Source organism: Engraulis encrasicolus, chromosome 4 (genome assembly GCF_034702125.1).
Source record: "Engraulis encrasicolus isolate BLACKSEA-1 chromosome 4, IST_EnEncr_1.0, whole genome shotgun sequence".
Lineage (NCBI taxonomy): Eukaryota > Metazoa > Chordata > Actinopteri > Clupeiformes > Engraulidae > Engraulis > Engraulis encrasicolus.
Window position 1 is genome coordinate 26,466,217 of NC_085860.1, and position 27,872 is coordinate 26,494,088.

General features: G+C 42.4%; 2 protein-coding genes across 2 annotated transcripts in view; both read right to left on the bottom strand.

Moving 5' to 3' along the window:
* The window catches only part of pot1 (protection of telomeres 1 homolog), a 36,765-nt gene extending 11,200 nt beyond the window's left edge, over positions 1-25,565 (bottom strand). Inside the window, exons 1-10 of the mRNA XM_063196084.1 lie at positions 25,435-25,565; positions 24,275-24,397; positions 22,939-23,014; positions 21,672-21,772; positions 20,617-20,724; positions 19,344-19,394; positions 17,948-18,053; positions 6,080-6,210; positions 4,493-4,786; positions 2,152-2,307 (exon numbers count right to left, since the gene is read on the bottom strand). Of these exons, the coding sequence (XP_063052154.1) occupies positions 2,152-2,307; positions 4,493-4,786; positions 6,080-6,210; positions 17,948-18,053; positions 19,344-19,394; positions 20,617-20,724; positions 21,672-21,772; positions 22,939-23,014; positions 24,275-24,397; positions 25,435-25,494 (1,206 nt within the window). The 5' untranslated portion in view covers positions 25,495-25,565. The remainder of the gene's footprint in view (positions 1-2,151; positions 2,308-4,492; positions 4,787-6,079; positions 6,211-17,947; positions 18,054-19,343; positions 19,395-20,616; positions 20,725-21,671; positions 21,773-22,938; positions 23,015-24,274; positions 24,398-25,434) is intronic.
* A 1,210-nt stretch (positions 25,566-26,775) lies between these two features.
* The window catches only part of grm8b (glutamate receptor, metabotropic 8b), a 73,695-nt gene continuing 72,598 nt past the window's right edge, over positions 26,776-27,872 (bottom strand). Inside the window, exons 10-11 of the mRNA XM_063197017.1 lie at positions 27,569-27,818; positions 26,776-27,295 (exon numbers count right to left, since the gene is read on the bottom strand). Of these exons, the coding sequence (XP_063053087.1) occupies positions 27,246-27,295; positions 27,569-27,818 (300 nt within the window). The 3' untranslated portion in view covers positions 26,776-27,245. The remainder of the gene's footprint in view (positions 27,296-27,568; positions 27,819-27,872) is intronic.

Genomic DNA, 27,872 nt, shown 5'->3' on the forward strand with positions numbered 1-27,872 from the left:
TTATGGGTGACCTTAGTCAATGGCAAAGGGGTGGTTTTAGTGGTGATTCAGGCCCGTTTACACATACACAAGCAGTTTAAATTAATAATGTATACTTTTTCCTTTTGCACTTTTCATGTACACACAGGACCACGCGCCAACCCTGAAAATTATTTCTTAAAAAATACATGTGAACAGAAGAAAATGTACACTTGAATGGCTTTCTCCTTCCGTCAACACTGCTGTCCACAAGCTTATCGCAGTCATGACCCCTCTTGACGCCATATTTATGTGGATTTACCAAAGGTGTGTGAACCAAGTTATTTTGGAAAACGGAGGGAAAAACTGTGTGCAAACTCAGCTGCTCCTCTGATTCAAAATCGCCGCCACCAGTTATTTTGGAAAACAGAGGAAATAAAATATCTTTTATCAAAATACCTGGTTATGTGCAGTTACTCAGTGTTAGTCAATGTCATATGAATATAGTCATTGACCAAAGTGCGACCTGGTTATGTGCTCAGTGTTAGTTAATGACATGATTTTAGTTATTGACCAAAGTGTGATTTGAGACTTGTGATTTGATTTAGGGGTGATTTTATTTTAGTCAGTCATTGTCAGAGGGCTGAGTGATATCACTGATGATTTCGGGGTGATTTCAGTGGTGACTTAAACCGATGCGCCACATTCCTCCCTGACAGCAGCTCCTCTGATACAAAATCGCGGCCGCCAGTTAACATTTCTACTCTACATCCTCACCAGTCTGGTGCCAGACTGCTTTTTTAAATTGCAGAGCGCCTTGAGAGCACGTTCTGGCGAGAAAATGAGACAGACTGGGTCTGGGAACAGGCACTCGTTTCATCCGTCCTCAGAAAGCAATTATCCTGGGTTTGCTTCATGTACTCACTGCAGTAAAAAAAAATGGGTTTGGTTAACTTCATGGCTAATGAGGGAGCTGAGTTTTTGGTTAAAGAAATGTGACTGACTAGAGCAGTGGTTCTCAACCTTTTTTGAACTTAGCCTCATCCTAACGCCCCCTTGACCACATCATAAGCCCGAAAACACCCCCTTAGTATTAAACAATTAAATGGACTGATGCCCCAATGGCAACTAAGTACTGCTCCCTCTCAGCTGTATCCTTCTCAACGCCCCCCTAGGGCTCCCCAACGCCCTCTGGGGGGCTGAACCGCCCCCATTGAGAAACACAAGACTACAGCTACTGTTGCCACTACTGTTGAGGATGCAAATGATGGAGATACCATATTCAAGAAAACAGGCTGAGAAAAACATCAAAAGACAGTAACACTTTTGTCAAACTTGCATAATGAGTAAAACATTTCCCACTGCAGCCTGATCTCCAAAAATTCTGTGCTCCTTGACACGGATGTTAAGGACACGAAATCCGTGTCCAGGAGCACGGATTTTGCCAAAATTCTGTGCTCCTGGACATGGAATTGTTTTCTGTGCTCCTGGACACGGAATTGTTTTCCGTGATGGGCACACGCAAGTGCTTTCTACAGGCTATTACCACAGCAATGTGTTAACTCTATCATTAGAAAATACATACGAAATGCAAATCCTAAACAAAATAATGCTATAGCAATTTAAGTTGTGCCCTGACCAAAACATTCCCTAACCTTAACCTGTCATTTAAGACATATTTTTGAGAAATACCTTTTCCAGTTGGTTGATAATCCGTGCTCGTGAACACGGATTTTGTGTCCTTAACATCCGTGTCCAGGAGCACGGAATTTTTGGAGATCATGTTGCCCCCTGTATTCAGATCAGGTACTTAAAACACTATAAATATGTATTATGCTCCTTTATGACTGGACAACAAAGCCAACAAAACCAACTAACCAACTAATTTGTCCTCAAAGAATCTCTTTGTTTAACTTGTCAACTTCATATTTTTTAAGAAGAATTCACTTCAATGTTAGCATGCTGTTGTGTAGTCTGATTGTCTGTCTCACTTTCTCTCTGAAGACTAAAAAGAATAATACAGACATCTGGTTTTTGGGTCCAAAATCTGTCTCTTGCCTGTAATCACAGACTATTTTCCTGCACCGGATATGTTGATTTCAGAAAGTAAGAAGCTGTTCACACGTATGTGGATATTTTTTTGAAAGTGCATTTCAAATTTGTGTGGCCAGTGTCCTGTGGTGCGCTCTGTACCTTGAGGGCTTGTGCGGCCTCCACGTGGTTGTCGTAGGCCAGCACGTTGGCGATGAGGTTCTGGCCCTCCGTCACCGTGGGCGACCCTCCCTCCAGCGTGCCCTCCTCTACTGGCACCGTCAGCAGCGGGTAGCCACACCGGCTGCCATCCCACACCTGCACACAGACACCAGAAGCCTGATTATCATCGGCTTTCAAATCTCTTCGAGACTTGGTCTGACCAAGAGCATAACCGCACGAATAGACCAGGCGCGATGCGATTTAAGCGTCAGAGTGCAGCAGCAAGCGATACGAGCGATTGAAGAGACTAGGGTATGTCCTTACAGGCAGAAGGCAAAGCATTCAAACATTCCCATTGGCTGTGGTCACTGACCTCTATACAGTCATTGGCTGTCGCGGCTGGTCGCCGAACCGCGTCATAGAAAGTTGAAAGGATTTCAACTTCAAACTGTCGCTCTCGTCGCGCGAATCGCCTCTAGTCTCCAGAATCGCTTTTGTCGCGCGACTCAATACAAAGCCAATTACTTCCGTCGCTCGCCTCGCTCATGTCGCGCATGGTCTATTTGTGCGGTAACAATGAACATTTCCCAAACAGCATGGTTGACCCGCCTCCCTAGATTTGGAGCTGGTTGGCCACACCGGCTGACGTCCCACATCTGCACACAGACACCAGACCATAGTAGACCATGGATACAAAGGAGAGGGTTCATAAGGAGTTTCTTTCGGAAACAATATGAAAGTGAAAGCCACCATGGGAAACTCCCATTGTCATTGGTCACGTTTACATGACGGTTTCAATTCCAAATTAATAATTCAAAATTAAATAGTAAGTAAATGGTGGTTTAATTGAAGAATTTTGTTGCGAAATGGCATATCCATTTTCGATAATGTACAGGTAAACATAGCCATAGACCTGTGTTCTCTTAGCCTGGGAACTCCCATACTGCCTTTAGTTCTACACAATCGTTTCGATCTGAAAGACAGTCTGGGGAGGATGACTCATAACGTCCAAGATCATGGGATCTGTGTCATAATGGCCAAGCATTCCGACCTTAACAGTTTCTCTGCCCAATCAGAGAGCAGGGCAGTGTGTCATAATAGCCAAGTATTCCGGCCCCATACGGGATTTACAATAGGCAACTCCCCAGACCTAATCTCACTTGTGATTAGGTCTGGTGTTAACCAGGCAAGTGTTCTCTAGTATTTCATACCAATCTCAGCTGTATGGATGAGATGGTCGCACCAGAGATGGTCACGCCAATTCACACAGCACCTGCTGTTACCTAATTAGCACCCCTTAGCCCGGGTTAACGAGCTCCATAGTGAAGTACAAGTAATGTAATCTACTCCCCGTTCCCAGACCTGCTGAAAAAGATGCAAATGCCCGTTCACAGCACCTGATTATCATAACGAGCACAACTTTATGCCAAGTAACAAGCTAAATAGTGAAACACAGGAAATGCAACCTACTGTCACAGGCTCTTTTTTTGGGTAATGTTTCATTTTGTACAATACTATGATACTATATACTACACAAAATACTAATCTAAACCCTATACTAATAGTGCTAGGACACAACATTTTGGCGCATGCATTGTTTCAATGTAGACTACTCCATAATGCAACAGAGGCAGTAAAAAGGGTAGACAAAAAGACTACTGCAGTCATAATGACTTCAACAAGAACCTATAATAACCACTTCACTCTCATGGCGTCTTGTAATTGTGGTCCACATACACACAAACCTAATATTCCAGCAAATTCCATAGAACTGTTTTATGTGGTATACACAAATATTGTGGCAGTATAGCAGTAAGAGCAAGCTCACCTTGAGAAGCGTCATGTATTCATTTCAAACAAGAAAAATAAGTTGCCACTTGCTACTCTTAGACCATGTTTACACATACGTATAATCTTTTTGAAAACCCATCCATTTCTAGCCTGGCACTCACGCAGACTCTTTGTGCATTTCCGCTCAACTTTGTGAGCTCGCACGATGGTCTGGAAATCTTAGACAAGCCCGAACGGAATCAGAAATTTCACAGCCTGTCCAATCATAATCGCGGGGTGGTTGAAAGTCAGTGGTTGAAATAGTATGTGATTCAAAAAGACATACATGAATTCTCCAATCAGGTTCAAGCTGTTTTGTACACACCCACGCCTTTCCAGAGGAAACTAAGCGATTGACAATGTTCCAGACCATCGCGTGAGAACCAAGTTAATCCATTTCAGACTTTTGTTTACAAATACACAGAGTTCAAGCTCCCTGAAATGGATGTTTTTAAAACCAGTTTTCCAAAACGCACCAGGATAACATGAAAGTGGCAAAAGCAGAGGTGACCTTGAGGAGTGTGCAGGCGCTGTCCATGGTAGCCTTGGCGAGCAGCTGGCAGGTGAGGTTGAAGAACTGGCGGGGGGCCACTGCGGAGAGGGGCACCGAGGGCTCACTGGGGGGGTCCGAGGTGCTGGCGGCCCACTCCCGCAGCTCCGTCACCATGCGCCGGTCCTCCTCGGAGAAGTGGAACGCTTTGCTGGTGGTACGGGGCACGACGGGGGTGCCCACCGTCCCGTCGAAGGTGACAGCAGACCAGCCCCAGGAGGTGACAAGCGTCATGCCGCCTCCATGGATCTGGACCTGTTGCAGGTGAGGGAGGGACAAACGTCACATTTGAAAAGTGCATAGTTAATACATTGCTACTTAAGAAACTGATGATTTTTTGTGGGGGCAAAAATGATGTTGCAGACTTTTTTTAATGCATGTATGAATGAATGTATGTAGTATGTATATATTTACTTTTGACTAGACTAATGGATAACGGCTGATGAGGTGACCAGTTCCTCAAAGTTAATGGCGAGGCAGCGGCCCAGAACTGTGGCAATGTGTGCAGCCTTCTCAAAGCCATTAACTTTGTGTAACCGGTCAACCTCGATCCATACTGCCCTACAATTTCAGAACGCAGTATCTTGAAAATGGTCGAAAATGGGTTTAGGCCGTAAATTGGCTTTAAAATACCTTCTTTTTCTTGTGTTAAAATTTTTTGGTCCAACTTGGTCCCGTTTCAGAAAAAAAACGATAAAAAACGATTATACTGCGCTTTTTGGTTTTAGGCGGTTACGTCGTACTAGCCAAGAACATAGTATATCGCGAAATATACTGCACTTCTCCATTGACACCGTGGTTTTGGTGTAGACAGTAATACCACAACAGAACGCAGTATATTGATTTTTCAGCTAAAAAGTAATGAGAATGTTGGTTTTTTTGTTTTTTTCTTGTGTGCATACATTTTCACCGTAAAAAAGTGTCATCACCACTTTACCTCCAACACAGTTGCGTGACCAGAAAGGAAACTTTAAAGCCTTTTTTCTCAGTTTGCCATTTCGAATTATACTGCGTTCTGAAATTGTAGGGCAGCATACCAACTGCACCCTAATATTGTGAGCAAGATAGACGTGTCGCTACGTGGACGTGAAACTTAGCTGCATCTAGAATCTTTGTTTGGAATGGCGACGTTGTGATTATTTTATTTTCCGTAGATCATGTGCAAGGTTCCTACAGCGGTATCCCATAGATACCGCCGGCATTCCAAATGAAGATTCTATGCACGGCTAACATAGTCACACACTTGACGCTTGACCAGATAGAATTAATGGTCACCCCATCTGCCAATCAGAAAAGAGAATTCCGTTGCTAAGGCAGATAAAGTGGAATTAACGTTTACATGATACAGGAATGAAGAACAGAATCAACCACACACTTTATTTAGTGTAATTTAATTAAGTTTAATTCTGAATAACTTTAATTCCGAATTGTGAGGTGTTTACAAGATGTTTTCGAATCAGAACTAATTTTCATTTGGAATTAGATTGAGTTAGATTGAGTATTTGGAAATAAAAGTTCCATGTAAACGAGTACGAGTACGAGTGGTACCTTCATTCTGTGCAGGCGAATGATGTCTCCTGTCTTGAATATTTTGGGATGGTTGTCTTGCTTGGCGCAAAAGATGTTGCAGCCCACTTTTGCCCCCGACTGGTCTGTGAGCTTCATGGTTGAGCAGTAATCTGAAAACACAGGAGAGCACAGAGAATAAGGCTTTCAGAGTGCAATGCATTGAGTGCAGTCAACATTGTAAGGTGGTTATACACACAACAGACAAAACATGAATACTGATGCCAAACAAGATACAGACTAAAAAGAGGATGGTAGCCCACTCTTTGATGCGTTTTACACGTATATTGATACTTTTGAAAACGCATTGGTTTTGGCCTCCTTTCACATGTAAAATGGGGTTTTTAGAATTCGCATTTCAAAATTCCAGTTTTTAAATGGAGTTTTTAAAATTTTAAACACGTGTCATGTTAAAGGACCAGTTCAGTCAATTTCAATATGCTGTTGTATTGCTCATGCTACCCTTGACTTGTCAGTACCCGATGATGCCACATTATTCGGCTCAGCCCTTTCCGAGATATGAGCTATTCTAATGGGGGCAGCGTTTGTTTACATTTAAAACAAAATTAACATAGGCCTACTCCAAATATTTTCCCAAAAAGTACCGGTCTTTGCTAGTTGTCTGCTGATGTTGTATAATCGTTTGGATGTTTTTAGGAATAAATAAAAATGTTTTTTTTTTTAAATGTAAACAAAGCGCTGCCCCCATTACAATGACCAGGATCTCGGAAAAGGCTGAAGAAGAAGAAAAAAAAAGTCAGGTATTGACAAGTCCAGGGTAGTGAGAGCATTACAACTGCATGTTGAAATTAAGAATAGACCGATATATCGGCGATATTTAGTTTCTTTTAAGTGTATCGGTATCGGCCGATACACGTGTGGTTTTGGACGAAATGAAATATTTATTATTATTTTATGTTATTCGGGTTTTTTAAAAGCACCAAGACACTTTATTTTTGTATTACTTGATTTTTAGACATTGCTTGATTGTTAGAGTGGGTGTTTAAATGTTACAAGTTCTACCTCAATTTGATAATGTTAAATAAATGTTTATTTCTAACTTGAGACCTGGAATATTTGTCATTTTTAAAACTTTTTTTTAACCCATATCGGCCTCAAATATCGGGTATCAGAAATCGGGTATCGGCCAAGGGTGTTAAAAAAAAAAATCGGTATCACATCGGCCATTAAAAAACCCGTATCGGTCGACCCCTAGTTGAAATTGACTGAACTGGTCCTTTAACACGTATACAGACAAAAAATATCAGCATTGAAAACTATGCACATATGTGTAATCAGTACCTTAGTCATCCATTAGCTTCCACTCAATTATCATTTTCCCACAAATTAGTAATATGAGGGTGTGGTACAGTAAGACCAGGCTACAGTTAAGGGAAAGGTAAAAGAGAAAAGAAATGCAGCAAAAAAAGTATTTCAAATTTGTTTGAACCTTTTAATGGCAACTGAATTTACATAATGAACTCACAGTGAGAATGTTTTTGTTTAAATATAATGTGGTATCTGTTGTTTACACATTACTTTGTTCATGTATGGCCCTTGGTGTTCAGCTTTACATTGCCTGCCAATGCATACAGTACGCACATCCATTATAAGAGTTATACAGAAAGCAGGGAAGAAGACAGAGTCTCGGTCTAATTGTGCGACCGTCGCCTCCATCCCAGAGGGCCCTCATTAAACACACAGCGGCGGCGTTTCAGAGAGTTTCCTTCTGATGCGTATCGACACCAACATCGCATCAGTAAATGAGTGTATACTATAGATACAGCCGGGGGTGGGGAGGTTGCTTGGCCTAAAACAGTTTTGTCTAGAAAACTGTCGTTACTGCCTATGACACAACGCTATTATCCATGCCGTTTCATAGTCGTCAAATCAAATTATTGATCCATCTATTAGCTGTACGCACACGTACACACCCACACATGCACAAGAAGCATATTGATAACAAAACAACAAAAAGCGTTTGGACGCACTAATCAGAGCATACCGCTCCCTCCTATTCTAAATCTCCCCAATGTCCTCCTCGTGTTTGTACAAGAAGATCTTGTTTGAGAACCCTGTTTAATTAGCAGAACGAATGGTGGAGAGACTCTGCGCCTCTTCTGCAGCTGAGACGACAAACGGGCAGGCCGAGAGCCCCACTGGGGACACGCGGCTGTAGAAACAGATGTGAGGATCATCAGGAGGGGGACTTGGCTCCAGTCATCGTTACAGAGGAAACGTATGAGAAGAGACAGACAATTACACGAAAAAATCTCCAACCTCCGTGCTTGATTTCAATTGGAAAAATACCGTCCTCTGTCAAGCTTAAATGTGTCAGCAAAGAAGGCAGTAGCCAGGGAGTCAGGGAGTTTTTGAGTGACAGTGTTTCAAGGTGGTCTGTGCACGCTGTACAGCACTTTGTTGCTGTGTTGATAAATTAAAACAAACAGGCCCTCGTTTAGAGAAAACATTCCTCCTAAAACACTAAAACTAGTTTGTCTCTAGGTTAAGCTTAGCGACTTAACAAATGTTGCTTACATTCAGAAGTGTGGTTCCAAAACAATCTCTTTGCAATCCTCTAAGCTGTTTTACTATTAACCGTGTAAATCCATGGCTTTGAGTTTCATTGATGTCACTATTAACTAAATCTAAAGTCTAAATTCTTGTTTCTGACATTCATTGATATTGATTGACGCTTCTCTGAGCTCTGGTGAGATGTGGCATGACATGACATGGCAGTGTACATGTGATCCTAATCAACAGTAAATGAGGGCGAGAATCCTTAGGGGACGATGTTGCAGGGACATATGAAGTAGCCATGGCCTAATGGTTATATTAGGGAGGTGATCTTTTAACATCAGAGAATTGCAGGTTCGAATCTGTTACCTCTCCTTCCACCAAAGAACGTATACCGGTATTGGAAAATAACTATTACTGGCTGGAAAATGCATTGGCCATCGTGTAGTATGGGGGCGTAGCCTGAGGACACAGTGTGCATGGGCAGTGGGTGCGACGCCATGATGGATACAAATGTGACACAGGAAACTCTGTAAAATCAATGTGGATGTCCGCAATTTGAATTGCATTGTGGGTGTGAGCGGCTGCCGGAGTTCCGGCCCGGTCGAAAGAGGATGTCCGGATGTCAATGCTCAGTTTGTGGCCAATATAACTACAGCTGTCGGGCAGCGATAATTGCGGAGGATAATTCAAGACGGCTGTCAAAAATTCACGGTGTCCTATGACCTGTTCCTCACTCCAGCCCTGGCGGAAGTGGCATTGCACTTTACCGTGCCGCCAGTACTACTGACCATACAAGAAAGTGAATCCGCTTGCGGCCATGCCGTACTACGCTCTTATGACGTCAGTAAGCCATCTTCTCTATAGCGTCTTTGCCCTGCACCTCCATCCATGCCTGAAGTGCTCTTGAGCAAGCAAGGCACCTAACCTCACATTACTCCAGGGACTGTAAAATAATTGTCAGTCGCTTTGGTTGAAAGCGTCAGCAAAGTATAATATCATGTAATAAGTAGAAGCACACAGAGTGCAAACCTCCGCCAAGCCCATGGGGTCACTGATTCCATAACATCTACACGCTAAGGAAACCTATGCCTATAACAGGAAACCTATGCCTATAATAGGAAGTCTATGCCTATAATAGGAAACCTATGCCTATAATATAACTTCCACAACAAAAATCCTGGATCTGGATCACCACCATCACTTGTTTCTTTTGAATATTTTCAACAACTCCACACACAAAATTTCATAAAAAATCCATTTATAACTTTTTTTTGCTATCCTGCTGACAGACAGACAGACAGACACACAAACACACGAACAAACCAACGCGACTGAAAACCTATATCCTCCTTGGCGGAGGTAATAATTATGTTAAGATCTTCAATAGGAGCACTCGTCTCCAGCCACTGTTTCATGAGACCATTCTCTTTCTGTTTGTCTGTTTCCATGAAGTGTCAAAGTGGTTTTGCGGAATGTTATGTTATAGCTTACAAATACTGTAGATGCTTTATTCAAACTGTTTTGGAAGGAAAGAAATAATCCTGCTGAAATGTCTGTAACTACTACAAATGAGGAGTGAAAATGATTGTTAACAAGGGAACATTTGGGCCAATTCTTGGTTGTGGTTGTGGTTGTTGTTGTTGGCACATAGAACATAAAAAAGACGGAAGGTGATCTTGAATAATAAATAATATCTACAAAAAACATATTAAAATGTGGCTAATAGAAAGCCTGATGGCACGGACAGGACACGCAAATACACACCTACACACACTCCCACATACACACCTACGCACACTTCAGACGTGCATGAGAAGCTTTGTGACAGGCAGCCAGCTGGCGCAAGGCAGCACATGGAGAGAAGAATTAAAGGGAGTGTGTGTGTGTGTGTGTGTGTGTGTGTGTGTGTGTGTGTGTGTGTGTGTGTGTGTGTGTGTGTGTGTGTGTGTGTGTGTGTGTGTGTCTCCAGAAAGCAGTTAAGAGTAGTCTTACCGTATGTGTGTGTTTGTGTGTGTGTAATGTTGTGCATATGTATGCTTCCTGCAGAGAAGGACTCCCTACATATAAGCCTAGCCATCAGCAACAGAGCAACACAGTGTAATAAAGTCTCCTGGTTACATTTTAATGGTCCCTATTACAGTGGTCCCTGTGTCATGAAATACAGCGTTATAATCATGTGTCATATTACATGACAGGGCTGTCGCTCTTTACGACGCTGTAATCATGTCATATTACGTGACATTACATTACAGGTCTGTGGTTCTTTACGATGCTGTAGTAGGCCACTGCATTTGTGTTTCACTAGGGGGCCGGGGCCCCATCACAAACTCATCTCAACAACATGTCTGGCCATGACAAACAATCTTGGTGCTGTGCACATCACAGTCTCACACCCATCCGCCAAAGGATGGACAGACAGACGGATGGATGCGCACTCAGGCACACACGCACAGACACATACACAGACACGCACGCGCACACAGACACACAGACACACAGACACACACACACACACACACACACACACACACACACACACACACACACACACACACACACACACACACACACACACACACACACACACACACACACACACACACACGCACCTACCTGTGTGTAATCCCAAGCATTATCGATTACCTCTCTATCCCTCATATAAAAACTGCTACCCAGACAGGGGATACCAGTTTCTATTAAGAATCCAACACAAGTCCAATCCTCCCCAAGCTTCAAAAGCCAGTCCTCCCTCCCATCCTATCTTGCCCTGAGTGCAGTATTGATCTCTTTTATCGTCGTATGGGCCTCTAATATTGCCCTGGTGAGCCTCTGGCTGTTGTGATGTGGCGTGGTGTGTGTTGTGATGTGGTGTGGTGTGTGTACTGTATGTGTGTGGTTTCCAAAACCATCACATGTCGCTGTTGTGATGTGGCGTGTGGCATGGTGTGTGTTGTGATGTGGCGTGTGGCATGGTGTGTGTTGTGATGTGGCGTGTGGCATGGTGTGTGTTGTGATGTGGCGTGTGGCATGGTGTGTGTTGTGATGTGGCGTGGTGTGTGTTGTGATGTGGCGTGGTGTGTGTACTGTATGTGTGTGGTTGCCAAAACCATCACATGTCGCTGTTGTGATGTGGCGTGGTGTGTGTACTGTATGTGTGTGGTTGCCAAAACCATCATGTGTCACAACTGTTGTGGGCAGTCATGGGTAAGCGGTTAGGGCGTCAGCCCAAAGGCTGCCTGTTCGACTCACGTCCCTCTATGTTGGTGGGGGGAGTAATTAAGCAGTGCTCTCGCCCATCTTCCTCCATGACTGAGGTACCCGGAGCATGGTACCGCCCCGACTCACTGCTCCCATGGTACACCTTGGGGGCTGCCCCCTCGCACAGGGGAGGCATGAATGCAATTTTGTTGTGTGCAGTTGTGTGCTGTGGAGTGCTGTGTCACAATGACAATGGGAGTTGGAGTTTCCCCGGTGGGCTTTTACGGCTTTCACCTCTCATGTCACGTGTCGCTGCCTCGTGTGGCGTGTCCATGTGTGTAGGCCTATTGTATGTGTGTGGTTGCCAAAACCATCATGTGACGCAATTATACAAGAACTCCAGAAGCCGTACACACAATTCCTCCTTTTGTTCCCTTACACTGGCTTTTTAGCAGTCCATACTCAAGTCATTTTAGTGAATAATTTGCGAGGCGAAATAAACATATTCACCCTTTGCTGCAAACACTCAACATTATAAGACATATTCATCCTTCGCTCTAAACACTCAACAACATCATAACAATAATAATAATTAGTCTTAAAGGGTAACGTTTAGGTTAAATTTATAACTAAATATAAACTGGATGTTGTCAGGAGAGGTGTTTTGAAACATATATGTGAAATTCACAGTCTATAACAAAGCCAAACTGCAATATTTTTATGAAAATGTATCATTTTACAGCTACTTCTGAAATATTGGGCTCGTCGCTGGCAGAGCCTCTATGACGTAGATAGAGGGAGTCCAACTAAAGTTCTGGCTCAGCTCTCGCTTGTGGATGTAGGCTTACCAACCATTTTGGTTCTAGTAGAGAGGCTGGGAAAAGTGGGCAGTTATATTGTATGTGGGCTATTGAAAATGGTCTATTACTGTGTTTGTGCATTGTGTTTTAAAAAAGACAGATCAGCGGGTCTATCGGTTTATCGAGAATATGAAACTGTTCTGGGTATCCGCGCTGTCTGTGGCCATGCGTAATTTGCGATTATAAACAGGGGGGCGATATCTAGGCCTATCTCTCCTTTGCTTTCACATGAGAGATGCATTTCATAGGCAAATCTAAAATAGTCTCAAAGTAGACCATTACATAGGCTACTTAGAAATAGCGACTACTTTAATATTTTTCCCAAAAACGGCATTTGCCGTGGAGTAACGACATGCCCGCCGCCTATGCGCCCTCTGTCCATGGTGCTGAAACCGCGGCACTACTCCTATGTGAAGCGCGTTACAGTTTCACGAGGGGGTTGGCTTACAGGCTACAAAAAGACCAAACTATATAATAGGCTATGGTTGAAGGCCCTACCCTTTGCCGACAATGATGAGAAATAATATGGTCACTCACTGTGAGTGGCATTGCGTCAAACGTTTCAATTTCAGTTCACTGCTCAGTAGGCCTATTACATGAAACTTCAATAAAGCTCATCCACATGCACGTCACAAAACAATAAACCAGGCGGCGGGACTTTCGATTATATTCCCTCCAAAAATGTCCGCATGTCACAAAAAACAGTTATTTGCATTGTCCGTAATTATACCAAACTAAAAAAGCATTCCCGTAGGCTAGAAGAAATCAAGTCTTCAGCTGCTATAATCCTCGTTACAAAACTGAAACAAAAATGCCAGCACAAATATTACCTAGGCTATATAGCCTACCTATTTTTGCATTGCGAGCTGTCCACGTGTGTGGTGCTAGGGGCGAAATGTGCACTGGCAGCACTCGTCGTTGAGTTTGGGAGATGTCTTTAGTGGGAGTAGGCCTATTTGAATGTGTAAAACACGTTGGACATGCTGGGCATTTTCAGTAGGCTATGCTTGCTTGGGGAAGTAGATCGATTATTATTTTCCTGCGTCATTGTTTCACCGTCGACCTTGCATCAGCATGCCAACGTTAGGCTACATTTGCCAAACTAACGTTGATGTGGTCCTGACATTTTGATGAATAGCATAATATCTCTACAAAATCGGGAGTAAATTGAATTGAATTGAAGTCTCCCAACAGGTCTTGCCAATCCATGAGGATACGGAAAATCTAGCACATCACACGCGGAGAAAGCGTTCCTTTGATAGAGAGGATACCTGCGTCTTTGTAAAGTGCTGCGCGCACGTTTGAGTGCCGGTTTTACAAATTACGGGGATAAACATGCCAGGTCCAAATTACTAACAGGAAAAGAGGGACGATGACAAAGGAGATGAATCGCCAGGAAGAAAGGGATGATCTTTCTCGCAGAGCAATGTTGTCTGCAAGAGCGAGTCTCGCCTGGTTTTGTGTATGGTTACGACACGCAATCCACCGCTGGACCAGCTGGCTATCAGCAATCGCCGCAAGAATCAAACCTGTTTCAAATCCTGGTCATCTCTCGTGAGTGTAGGGTAGGCCTACTGCATATAGTTAAAACATTGCTACGACCCAATTTGGCACACATGAGGGAACATCATTCATGGCCGTGAAGGCTAATATTTGGCGCAAAGTTATATCAATCCAACCTCGCGCATGCAACTCCATTAAAACGTGGACTTCGGTATGAGGTCTATTCTGAGCAATATGAACCAATCGAGTCGGCTTTGCTATTAAGCAAAATACTTCACTTATGTCTACTTTACTAAGAGGTATTTTGTGTAGGCCTAATATTTGGAGACATCACCTTTCCCTTTCTGCAAAGCGCTTTCGGGAAGCACGTCTCTCTCTCTCTCTCTCTCTCTCTCTCTCTCTCTCTCTCTCTCTCTCTCTCTCTCTCTCTCTCATACACACACGCCAACTCGTCCAACTCTCCGCAAGACGACGGCTATGTTTAATGTCACATGGCTTGTCTTGTTGGATAGGCTACCAGGCAAATTTGCAAGCACCTTAAGTTTCGATTGTGCCGCTTGGAGAGGAGGCATTTAAATGTTACAATTTAGGCTATTAAAGTAGGCATCGCCTACACACGTTCCGATTTTTTTTTTTTTTTAACTTTAACACGTTGTGCAAAATGAGTAATTTAAAGCGCACCGGTTACTAAACCAGACCGGCTACTAAACGGGGCCGGTGTCTATTTTTCCGATTTTTCAAAACACCCGGTTACAAAACGAGGCCGGCTACTATTAGGAGCCCGGTTACAAATCGAGGAAATACGGTAGCCTAATAACGGTCTGGTACACCCTCATGGCGCTGCTGCAGCGCATTGACTTGGAGGAAACCTACAAAAATGATTATTAAATTAAATTATATTAAATTGTTATTTTAAATAATAAAATGGTTCAGACGGTATCTGGTGGATATTGCCACTGTTTAAGGCCATTTAACTTGTTGAAATTTAGCCTATAGGTCTGGAAAGGTGTTACTATAATCTGGCCTATTCTCTGCAGTGCTTAGTATGTCTGTAGAACGCGGCGACTCCCTCTATCTACGTCGGATTCTATGTTTGTTTAAAAGAAGCCGCCGTTATTTTTGACAAAGTTTTCTGAAAATGTTGTTTATGCAATAATTCGATATTTTGACATATATCACATCTAAATGTAGGCCTATGTATTGAGGTTCTTAAAATGAGATTTAGTGGTGTTTAACCTGCAAGTTACACTTTAAGTAATATCGATCATTACAATTTTGAGGACAATACGGTTATAACAATCTCTGTACCTGAAGTTGTTAATAAACTATGTAAAACATTTTTTTTAAGTCAGCCATGTCAAAGGAAGAAGGGAGACTACCACAGCAGGCAGACAGCATTTCAGCAGAAGGGTGTAGGAGGCATACTTAAAGCCAAGTTAGGTCAAGTAAAGAAAGAAGAAGAAGAAAAAAACTCTATCCCTTCCACCTCACTCAAGTCAGACATAGACAATGTCGTCACCTTGAGGCGAAATAATGGGCGTTTATCATTTGTGACTAAGCGCTTTTTAATGCCGTGGAGAGGATTTTGGAGAGCGCGACCTCTCCCTGTCATCTGAATATCCTAATCGCTCAGCCAAAGTCTAAATTAAGTGCTTATGAGTCCCTTTATCCCTGAAGTTGTGGATTGGCTGCTTCATGGTGTTATATATGAAAGGCTAACCAACTTGAAAAGTGAATAAGACAGTATTTATATTTCACCTTTCAACAAATACGGCGCCCACAAAGTGGCAAGAACTCACATTTGCAGGTTTTAATTTAATTTCATACAAAGGTTGGCACAAAAAGGTGCGGACAAAAAGTGAAAAAAAAAAAATCCCACAAGAGATCCTGATCCATATGGACACTATGACAGCAACACACAGCTGCGCCCAGACCTGCTGGCAACACCTTCACATTGCCAACCTGTCCCCACCACAGCCCCAAAGGCACCTGGCATGAGATCAGGAAGAGTGTGGAGGAGGCCCATACATAGAACAACAAAGTCAGTGCCACATTCAAAACCAGCCTTGCATTTTACTGAAGTGAAATATCACGGCTCATTCTTTTGAAACTCCGTAATCGGGAACCCCGACCTCCGCCTCGGCAAAGAGCCATAGAACGGGTATTCCACTCGGGGTTCCAAAACACAAACTCGGAGCACTTTGGTGTGCTCAGAGTTCGCTAAACATGAGTTATTTCAGACATTGTTGTATTGTACTGTATATTGCTGTTGCAATAGAACGCATTTGCAACGGATATCGGGAAAACAAACTCGGGTCTATCGACAACCGAGTTTCAAAAGAACGAGCCATCAGTTTTATTGCTTGTGTTTTGATTTCACATGCTAATGTACAAGTGATGCACAACGTCCTGCCCACACACTAGGGGGTTGTTTAACAAGAAATGTATCCTCTGAAATGTCATTTAATACTTGGACAGATATGACGACATGGTGAGATTTGTAACGATGTAAAATACATGAAATAAAATTGAGTGAAGTGAAGCGAGTCCAAATTCAGTCTGACAACAGTCAACAGGTCATAGCAGCAAATCAAATCGCCTGAAGTGTTTGTGTTGTTGATTTGATTGACCGCCACCACCGAAATGAGCACCTAATTTGCATAGGATTAAACTTTGCTCAACTTGCTCAGCACAAATGTACAACTGATGCACAACATGCTGTGTCCACTCACTAGGGGGTATTGTGACAAGAAATGGATCAACAGGAGTGTTATATACAGCCGTCTCCAAAAGTTTTGTCACCTATCCATCTGTTTGGAATAACAGCTAATAACCTGACTTTCAATTAATCACTTGGCTTCAGAAGTCACTCATATGAAAGCTACAACCCTCCCGAATTAAGTTTTATGTACAAAAATAAATGTCATGAACCAAAGAAAGATTGAGCCTTTAATGGAGACGGCTGTATATCTATGTATTCAGCAGAAGAGTGTCCCTCAAAACCAACTGGTGCTCTTGGAAGGGGTTCAATGTTCAAAAAAGACTGAAGGAAAAAAAACCTTGGTCTAGGCACTTCAGTTGGTTAATGTGGTAAAAAACAAACTTTATTTAAAGGGCAAATGCATTAAAAAACACCAACGCGTTTCGGCACTGTGGCCTTCATCAGGGTGCTGTGGCGTCGAAACGCGTTGGTGTTTTTTAATGCATTTGCCCTTTAAATAGAGTTTGATTTTTTTACCACATTAACCAACTGAAGTGCCTGGACCGTTTTTTTTCCTTCAGTCTTTTTTGAATATATCTATGTATATTGTGAAATTAGTAACCATCAACAGGTCGTAGCGGCAAATCAAATTGGCTGAAGCTGTTTGCTCCTAATGCATACAGGATTAAACTTTGCTAAACTTTTTGCATAGCTTAGACCCTCTTTGCTTGCACATCACTCCTCTTCACTTGCCTCCACTGGAATGAATGCAGGATTTTGGTACACTTTGCCAATTAGTTTACATGTATTTACAGGCCGGAATCGAACCCGGATCGCCAGCGCAGCAATCCAGTGCCCTACCGTTAGGCCACGGCAGGGCTGTACATGTAATCTTGATACCTCACCTACCCAACACTACAACATACAAGATCCATGAGCTCAATGAGACAATAACGTGATGAATATCCAGCCAAAATAATACATGTCCAGAATCCTTCCAGGACAATCCATTTACGAATGCACGTACACGCACACGCACACGCACACGCACACACACACAGCTCTCACCTGTGCCTCTTGTGGGATAGGGCAATTTGAAGAAAGTCACCACAGCGTAGACGTTCACCACAGACCCATGTTGCAGCTCACTCAGGGAGACGTATGTGTACTTGGGCTGAAAAAGGCATATACAGGTATTTGGAGATAGGTAGACACAAATAACTGAATATCTGAAATAGCCCAAAAACAACAAATTTGACTCACTGCCCCATCAAACAGACAAAAGATATTGCATAGATTTGATTAGATACTGTAGATAGACGAAGGCCCGCGGCACGCTTGCTGCGAGCTGTAAATTAGGTGCGTCACCGCGAGCAACCGAATGCACATGCTTACTTTAAAAGCAGTTGACTAAGACGCAAAATACTGGCCGTATCATCCAGGGGGCAGAGAGCACGCTGCATTGCGATGCGGAAATTGGGAACATAGACGGCAAGGAAAACAAAAAACAAAAAGAGGGGCTCCCTGGGCAAGGAAACAATACCGCTACTATATACCTATATTTGCACGCTGCTTTATCAAAGTGCAATAAGTATGATTGCAAATGTTTGTTATTTTGGACAAACTCAATGAGACGCTCTTGTCTTAAAAGTTGCTGCCATTGTTGTTTTCATCAGAAGCAAACGTGTGGAACTGTGCAGTCTCTTACGATCACCCCAGCGAGTTTGAAGATATCGCACCTGACGCACACATTTGGCTGCCGTGTCCAATGCACGCTAAGTTGACAATAAATACGCATGTTAACACGTTCATGAACGAATTGTGCACGTGCACGCATTTTCTACAGCAAGCATGCCGAGAGCCTTATGCCTCTTTTCCACTGCCGTTTTTCTGGTAGGCCTACAGCTCGACACAGGGCGCCTTGGCCGCCACTTTTTGCTTTCCGATTGAGATGTGTCATGCCTATGTGAAAAGCAACTAGTGGCGGCCGAGTCTCGCTTTGTCGAGCTGTAGACCTACCAGAAAAATGCCAATGTAAAAGAGGCAATACAGTAGAGACATAACGAGCGTTGTAATAGTCACGGAAAAGACTTTACTAGGATAATAGTACTGCACTACAATGACATTATTCAGTCTTCAGTAATACATAACGACGTGGCCATTGCCACAGTAAATTTATAACAGAGGCCTTGTCTTAAAGAGTTTTTAATAATTTAATATCTCAAATAGTGAGAGCAGAGATGATCAAATATTGGCTCAATGAATTGTAAAGCCGTGTGTGTGTGTGTGTGTGTGTGTGTGTGTGTGTGTGTGTGTGTGTGTGTGTGTGTGTGTGTGTGTGTGTGTGTGTGTGTGTGTGTGTGTGTGTGTGTGTGTGTGTCCGCGCAGGTGCGTGTGCGTGCAAAAATAAGCACTGTGAAGCCGTGTCAAGAAAACAGACAGGGTGACAGGAAGAGAGTCTCACCGTAGTGTTAGCGCCAGACTTTTTTTCTGCAGGTGCCGAAGCTGCAGAAACCTGTGCCAAGATTTTAAAAAATTAAAACCATCATCATCACCATCATCATCATCATCATCATGATCAGTGTTCTTGTGTGCTGTTGGTGGCTGCGGTGCTGTTATCATATGAATTTATGAATGCAAACAGATATTGCAGGAGGTGTAAAGACTGTGGGGACTAAAATAAGAAGAAAGAAAATTGCACACAAAAAAAGTCAAAAAGTCTCTGGCAAGATACTGTTAAAATCGATCCCTAGTGTTTTTTATATATATTATATTTTTTTAACCTTTATTTTTGACAGGACAGTGGAGGAGAGAGAGACAGGGAAGGATCGTCAAATGACACGGGCCGGAATCGAACCCGGGTCGCCGGCATACCTGGTTACCTGGTGCCCTACCGTTAGGCAACGGCAGGGCCAAGAATCTCTAGTGTTACAGTAATCCACAAAACAGTTCGCCAGAAGTGCTACAGAAAAGGGAGAATCATCACAGGGTTTGATGGTGTTCTTTGGCTCAGAGAGCATGGTCCCATAATGATCACCTGCTAAGCCAAAACTCATTTTGCATTTTTAAGTAGCCAAAAAGATACAAATTAAGATCACCCCCCCCTTCTAGTACCCTCTTGAGGGCCCGACTGTTTGTCATTTCAATGTCTCAACTGTTTTGTGTGCTGGTAGTTGTGGCGCCATCATCTCCGCTTTATGTATGCTACAGTAAGAGATCATTTGCAGTTTGGAAGACGTTTTGCACATTTCCATTAAATTGATGGGTTTCTTTTCACCTCCCTCTCCTCTTATCTTCTCTTCTGGTTGCCTGCCGGTTGACTCTATAGTATTCACCTGTGCCATATTCTCTACAATCCTATAAATTCTGATTGAATACTTTTATATGTCTTTTTATGCGTCCTGATGAAATTGTGAGGCCCTTTTTGTTTCCTTGTCTTGTGCAAGATTTTCAGCTTCTTTGGGGAAGGTTTGTATGCATGTCTTTATTCATATCGACAGTGAAGAGATGAGACGAAATGAGTAGGAGAGAGAGATGGAGTAGAGCTGGGAAATGATCCTGGACGAATTCGAACCCGGATCCACCATGGGCATCTTGACGGTTCATGTCTTAGTGCAGTGCGCCACAGCAACCCAGATTGCCTGTTTTTGTTAGTTGTTTGTGGTGCCTGTCTGTGTTTTAACAAGTGCATTTGAGTTCTGTCCTGTCAAAACGTGACAGAAAGCCACTTTACTTACATAAACACAGCCTTTGGCGTCTTCCAAATGCAAGTTGCAAGGATGCAGTCCATCTTTTTTGAAGGTGGGCGAGGGACTCACAGAAAAGCTTGACAGCACCACTGTGTCCTGAAGAAGGACACCAAAAATGCAAAGGAAGAGAACAAAAATAAACGTCAGTTAAAGGTACTTTTCTGTCTGTGGTTGACTCACCGTTTCATATGAAAGAAAAATGTCAGCTTTGAAGGACACAAGTTCACCCTGGATCAATAATACAAGCAATAGTCGCAAGAACAGTAGAATTCACAGTAGTTTCTTTTTTAGCCATTTTTCAGCGAACATGAATGATAGCACAAATCCTTATCAATCAGTTATTGTTTGAATAAAGCCATTATTGTAACACAACTTTTGAAATAATAATAATAACAACCCAAATAAGCTTGATCATAAGTTACCCCTACCCCTACCATACCCTAGTGATTGGGGCAGATAACATTCATACATCTTCATACAAATGGGTCTGAATGCCCATTACAGATAACCATCTTCACTGGTGATCTGTTGTCTTGTGACTTGTTTGTACATCATTTGAGTTGTTGGACTCTTGAGAGAACCTTGCATCCCTCAAGTCAGTGCTTCACTGACAATTTGCATGTTCTAAGTCGTGAAAAAAGCAAAATATTGTCAAAGAGGTCTTCAGGGGCAGATAATTAAACTCTATGAAACAGGAGAGGGACATGAAAAGTATCAAACAAACAATTGGCACTGTTGGAATTCCAATTCAGAAGTGTAATACGAGGGGTTCTGTTAAAATATAGGACAGTATAAAAAAGTTTCTAGCTGTACAGTAATAATGCACTTGAGGAAAGTTGGGCTGTATGGGGGTTGCCAGAAGAAAGCCATGACTAAAAAAAATCCACCAATTATTTTGCACATAATCATTCACATTCTATGAGAAATCGCTAACAAAGCACACATTCTGACAGGGTGTGTTAACATATGAGCAGCACTGTGTATGCTCACAGGACTCAAATATGCATTTTGATCAGTTTTATAGCATGACAGCAAATAAATACCCCTTGATTGGCGTGATGTGAGAAGTCCTTGGCCAGCCCACCAAACAGCATGACACTGATGGATGTGTTATTTGACACCGTGCTCTGTTGAGGGGAATCCTCTGAAGAGGCACAAAGCAGACAGCATCCATGTACAAAACTGCTCTGTGCTTTGTACAGCAATACTACTCTCTAGGCTACTTAAAGGCTACTGCCCCTGACAGACAAGGGACTTGGTTCTATTTAACTGAGTTCTCAATTTAGATTACATTATTATTTTAAACCAAAGTGACTTACAAATAGGACATTCAAGCAAATAGAGTGTGGAATTGCAGAGTACAGACAGATGTTCCTTCAGTCGGCTTAATTTTATAGAAAAAAAAAGATGGATAACAGATGTAACACAAAACGGTAGTCATTTCAAAGGGCTTCATTACTTGCTTTTAAGTGCAAGGAACACACACCCAGAGAAAATGTCTAACTGAGACAGATATACTACAGCTTTTTGTTCTCCACTCGCTCAACTGTGCTTGTCCTTTAAAGGTGCACCGTGTAATATTTTTCGTAGTTCTTTTCCAGAATCCGTACTGCTCATTCACAAATGTTACCTTTTTAACAAATACTTATCACCACCATCAAATTCTAAGTATTCAATATGACTGAGAAAATTGCACTTTTAATGAAAAGGGGAATATTCTCCATGATCAACCATTTTTAATGCCCAGAAATAGACATTTTCAACAGCAAAACTTACTGTGCTTTGATCATACTAGTAAATATAGGTTTATTATTCAGAAAATATTCACGAAAAGATCAAATTTGGCAATAGGCAGCAGTTTCAATGAGCTGTATAGTTGCTATACCTACTCTGGCCACCCTGCGCCACCATCTTACACTGTGCACCTTTAGCCTCACTTGCCATGAAAACTTATCACATTTGCAATTAATACTATGTAATATTTTGGACTTTCACAGTGCACATCTCGATCATATTGTGTAATACAGTAGTGTGTACTTTGACTATGTAAATCTATCAAAACCTGTAACCAGGGGCGTAGCAGGGCATTTGGACCCAGCTCCAGTGTTAATATCATATTAATATATTATTACGCTGACTTGCTGTGCACGCACCCCCACCTGCTGACATACGGAGCCCTAATAACTCCTTCCCATATCAACTGTTAAATGCAGAGACTGAATATCATTGTGTCCATAGGGTGCTGTAGTATGATCAGAATGACAAAATGGAAATCACTACGTACATTTGTATGATTCACAGATACAATACCTTTTATCACGGTCTTTAGAATGTAGCTCAGACGGTCTTCCCTGGATACCAAGGGACCCTTGAAAACCACCTTGCCCTGCCAAAGTGAAAGGGAGACCACATATACAGTAGCTAACATGAATCAATGATAAGCACTCGATCTCATCTTCACACACAGCATAACGTTGTTGGGTTCCTTGCAATTGTCAGTGCTTCTACTCAGAGATGTGGACTTGTGACTTATGACTTGGACTGACTTGTGACTTGAGTCACAAATGACTCGACTTGAGACTTGACTTGCCAATATTAGGAATGACTTGTGACTTGACTCGACTTGTATGCTATTGACTCGACACTTGACTCGACTTGACAGTTTTAGCTTGCAATGACTTGCAATACCGTTCCAAGTCAATGATTTTTTTTTTCTTTTGCATTTGTGTGTAAAAAAAAATGCATGAAAGAAAGACAAACTAAAAGATTTACCTTTAACCATAGTCACAAACCATGCTAAAAAACATGGTCAATTGTGGGTTGCATGGTCACCCAAAAAACATGAAAGCTTGTTTGCAGCCGTGGTGTACAGGTAATGGTTAGGGAGTTGGACTGAAGAGTTGCAGGTTTGAATCCCACCTCTCCCTACACCTAACCTGGCTGCACGAAGCACTAGGGGTCTCGCGAGAGCCAGGCTACCCTACACCTCCATCCATGACTGAAGTGCCCTTGAGCAAGGCACCTAACCCCACATTGCTCCAAGGACTGTCATCAATATGTGCGTTGGATAAAAGAACAGTTAAGTGTAATTTAATGAATAATTATAAACCGTGGTAAAACCATGGTTAGTTTTTAGAGTAAAACCATGGTTCAATTTATAGTTAAACCTAGTCAAACCAAAAACCAATGCCGAACCATGCTCAAAAAAATGAAATCATGGTATACCATGGTCGATTTTCGTAAGGGACATGACTGGCGAAAGGGGATATGCAAAGCAGTGTGGAGAGGTAATACATTTATGACCAAAAGTAATTGTCAATTTTGCACATAGAATACAAGGTGACTTGTTAAGGACTTGGAAAAAATAAGACTTGGACTTGGACTTCACTTGGCTTTGGCACGACTTGGACTTGGACTTCACTTGGTCAAATGCGTCGTAACTTGTGACTTGACTCGGACTTGATTGGAAGGACTTGAGACTTACTTGCGACTTGCAAATTAGTGACTTGGTCCCATCTCTGCTTCTACTTAAAAGTATAACTGTAGGAATTGGCAAAACCACACATCTGGTTATCTAAATAATTCACCTGTGTACAGGGATGAAAAAAATATTAAATGACAATAATTTTTAAATATTAAATCCAACCTTCACATATTTCCCAACACAGTCTGACTTTTGTGTCAGATCTGATATTTGTATATTTTGAAGCGTCTTGGGTACATCTTGAAGTGGGTCTTGGATGATGTGAAGAGGCATGATTCCATCTGTCTGGGAGCACGAGAGAGTAATTGGAGTCAGTTTTAACGCTAATGTTGACACTGCCAGCCGTAAGCATTAAAAACACTATTATAATTTGAAGAAATCTTCTACACAAGTGCTATGTGGTGGTTAACTAGGCTACATAAAGGCCACATGAAATGCTTTAAAAGGGCAGTGTTGCATAAAACAATAATCCCATCTTAAAAATATGATATGGAGAACAACTCACAATGTACCTGCAAAAAGCAAAAGTCTACGAGCAACTAACAAGTTCAACCACACACCTTAGAGCAGGGGTTCCCAAACTTAACTATGACAAGACCCCCCATATACTGGTAGATTCCAGCCAAGCCCCCCTTGACATGGGCCGAGCCACAGTATTTTTTTCTGCTGTGCACCCACTTTCACTACTCGATGGAGTGTTGGTGCATTCCTAAACCTTTTCAAGTACTACAGAAAACACAATACATACACAATACATATAATAACAGTTAAGAAGAAAATGCCTACAGTCAGTATCCTGCATAGGGGCCTATTCTTTTCATGTCATGCACAAACAGCCGGCAGCGCACGGGCATAGCCTCCCAAGGATTCAAGGATTCAAGGATATTTATTTGTCATTTGTCCCATAGGACTACAGAAGTCTGGGTAAGTTAGTGCTCCACTAGGACTGTTTTTTTTGTTGTTTATTTTGGGTTACTTTAGTTATTCAGTTAAAAGGTGAAACGTGTCTTTTCTGTAGGTCTACTTGACTGTTGTTGTTGTTGGCCTAGTTTCCAATGTGATCAGGATTGGTTAAACAACCGTCAACAACTTCATCGGCAATCTGATGCACCGATGCACATGTCACTCAATATCCCCGGCATTTTCAAATGAATTTCATTTTAGTGGACTACCACCACCACATCCTCTCTTGTTGGGAACTGTCACAAATGAAAACAACTTTGCTGCTGTCGCGTAGCCTACTTAGCTTGTTATGCTAACAGCTTCGCAACTATTCCCAAGTGTTTGCACTGCTATCATGCTCAACGAGAGAAGACACCTACCTTATTTTCAAGCCAGCGGTAGAGTAGTGTGTCACATCTGCCTAATGGTTGAAATAACATATGAATATATGACTAACTCTAGGAGCAAGGATGGGTATGAAGCCAGATACAAAGACGCAAACTTCCCGGGTGAGTTTCAAACCAAATGCGCATGCGTTGCGTACAGGGGCTGACGGCCAATCACAGCGTAGGTAAAAAATGATGGGGAGGCATTTGGTGTGTGGCAGGTCAGCCATTAGGTTTTGCTAAACCTATCTCTGATTTCTTATTCCATTATTAACTGCTTACCAGCTAGTGTCAGAATCTCAAAACCATGGCAATCAAGATGTTTTGGTGGTCAGTTATTACCTCTACATGTTCATAGTCTGTACAACACCATAATGCACACAAGCAGGGCCGCTGCCAGCTTTGGCTGGGCCGGGGCAAAGACATTGCAAAGAAAGGGCCCCAAACCCAATACATGTAATGGAATAAGGAGACAATTCTGGGCCCCGGACAACTATCCCCTTTGTCCCCCCCGGTCAGCTTCCCTGCACACAAGGATACTGTAGTAGATGGAGTAGATGTAAAAGTGTTACTAATAGGCCAAATAGAGACTAGTTAACTGGTCTTCACTTTCTTTATCAAAAGTGCAGCTCAAACATTATAGCCTAGCCCTACTGTATGAGAGGCTTTAGTTGATTTTGGAGGAAAACATGTACTGAATGCCAAATCATTTTGGCATCCAATCTGAAATGCCTAATTGCCACTTTATTTTATGTTTTTAAAGTGAGTCTGTTTTCATATTGATGTATTCATTAGTAAGCTATTACTACAAATTCAAATTGAGCTCATCATAGCTTATCACCGTTGAAGCGTAAATTGGAGTCTTCTTTCCTCGTTCAGTAAACCCACAATGGAGCAATTTGACAAAGTGGTTTCACAGCTCGTCATGCTGTGTACAGAACAGAGATGAGGTTCAGAGATTTGTTTTGAGTGTCAAAGGATGCTATGGAGACTACCATACGAGTGAACAAACACATCTCCATACAAAGGCGCTGTTATTTGCCAATCGTGTGTGTGTGTGTGTGTGTGTGTGTGTGTGTGTGTGTGTGTGTGTGCATATGTGCGTGATATGTAAGTCATGTGTGCCAAATTCTAACTCTTCCACAATAGCTAATCTTTGACAAAATGGAGCTGATTGCTTAATCTGTATCTTATCTTTTAGACATGACAAGTAAATCAAAGACAACGAGCATGTATTCTATAGCTCAAATTATTCCATTCAGCTCTGTATTGAGATTTAATTTTTTCCTCATCTTTATAGACAGACACACCATAATTTACCACGCATGTACAAAACATTCCTTTTATTAATAAATAAACAATTTGTATAAAAAACGGCATGCTTTACTCTTGGCATACATACTCAGATTCTTCAGGGCTACAGTCCAAACTCTGCGGCTAGGACTAGGTAATGAGGGATGACTTTCATAATGCTGGTTAGACACTTGGACAATAAACAGGGAAACAATGACAGACAGCCACTGAATATTTACACCAAACTGAACAACGATCATTAATTCTCCCCGTACTTAATTTCAAAATTATAGGATCATTTTTTATTATTTATCATATTATTAATTTAGCATTTATTGGTCTCTCTTTCTTCAGCCTGAGTACAATGCGAGGGTTGGGGGGTGATGGGGTGGGCTGTCCATGTCCCTCTCTGTGCTCTCTACATGTCCTCGTGAGTTGGCACTGTCCTCATTGGAATCAGGTCGTATTCCACGGGCATCCGCTGAAATGATCACATGGCATGGTTGGCATCCTCACATGGCATGGTTGGTGTAGCTCACATATGTGTTCTTGGAGGGTGGCGCTGAAAAGCATATGAAAAGGAAATAATATTGCTGCCTTTTGCAATGTGAAACTGCTACAGTATTATTCTTTACAGAAATGCAGCCAATAATACGCATAACTGTGATTATAAATTTGAGGTTCACTTGCACCATATTAATACTACGTATATTGCCAATTCAAAATCAGTGTGTGTTTTCTAGGGGTGTAACGAATAGATACATCAACGTCATGTATAAGCGGCTGCTATTCTTCACAGAATATTCTTCACAGAAATGTGTCTTGTAATACTCACGGCTGCCAGGCTTGGGTTCACACAGCTCCGTCTTGGCCTCCCCGTTGGGCCGGTCGCTGCTGGCCAGCTGGCCGAGCTTGCTGGTCATGGTGGCGGCGGTGACGATGGCCTTGAAGCTGCGCTTGTGCTTGGGCACGTTCTGCTCCGGGTGCAGCAGGATGACGTAGACCTTGGGCAGGTAGAGCAGGCCCAGGCAGACGGAGGCACTCAGGCTCAGGGACATGGTCAGGGTGGTGGTCTGGATGTACATCTGCAGCAGCAAGAGGAAGAGGGGAAAGACATGTTTGATCAAAATGGGTTCAAT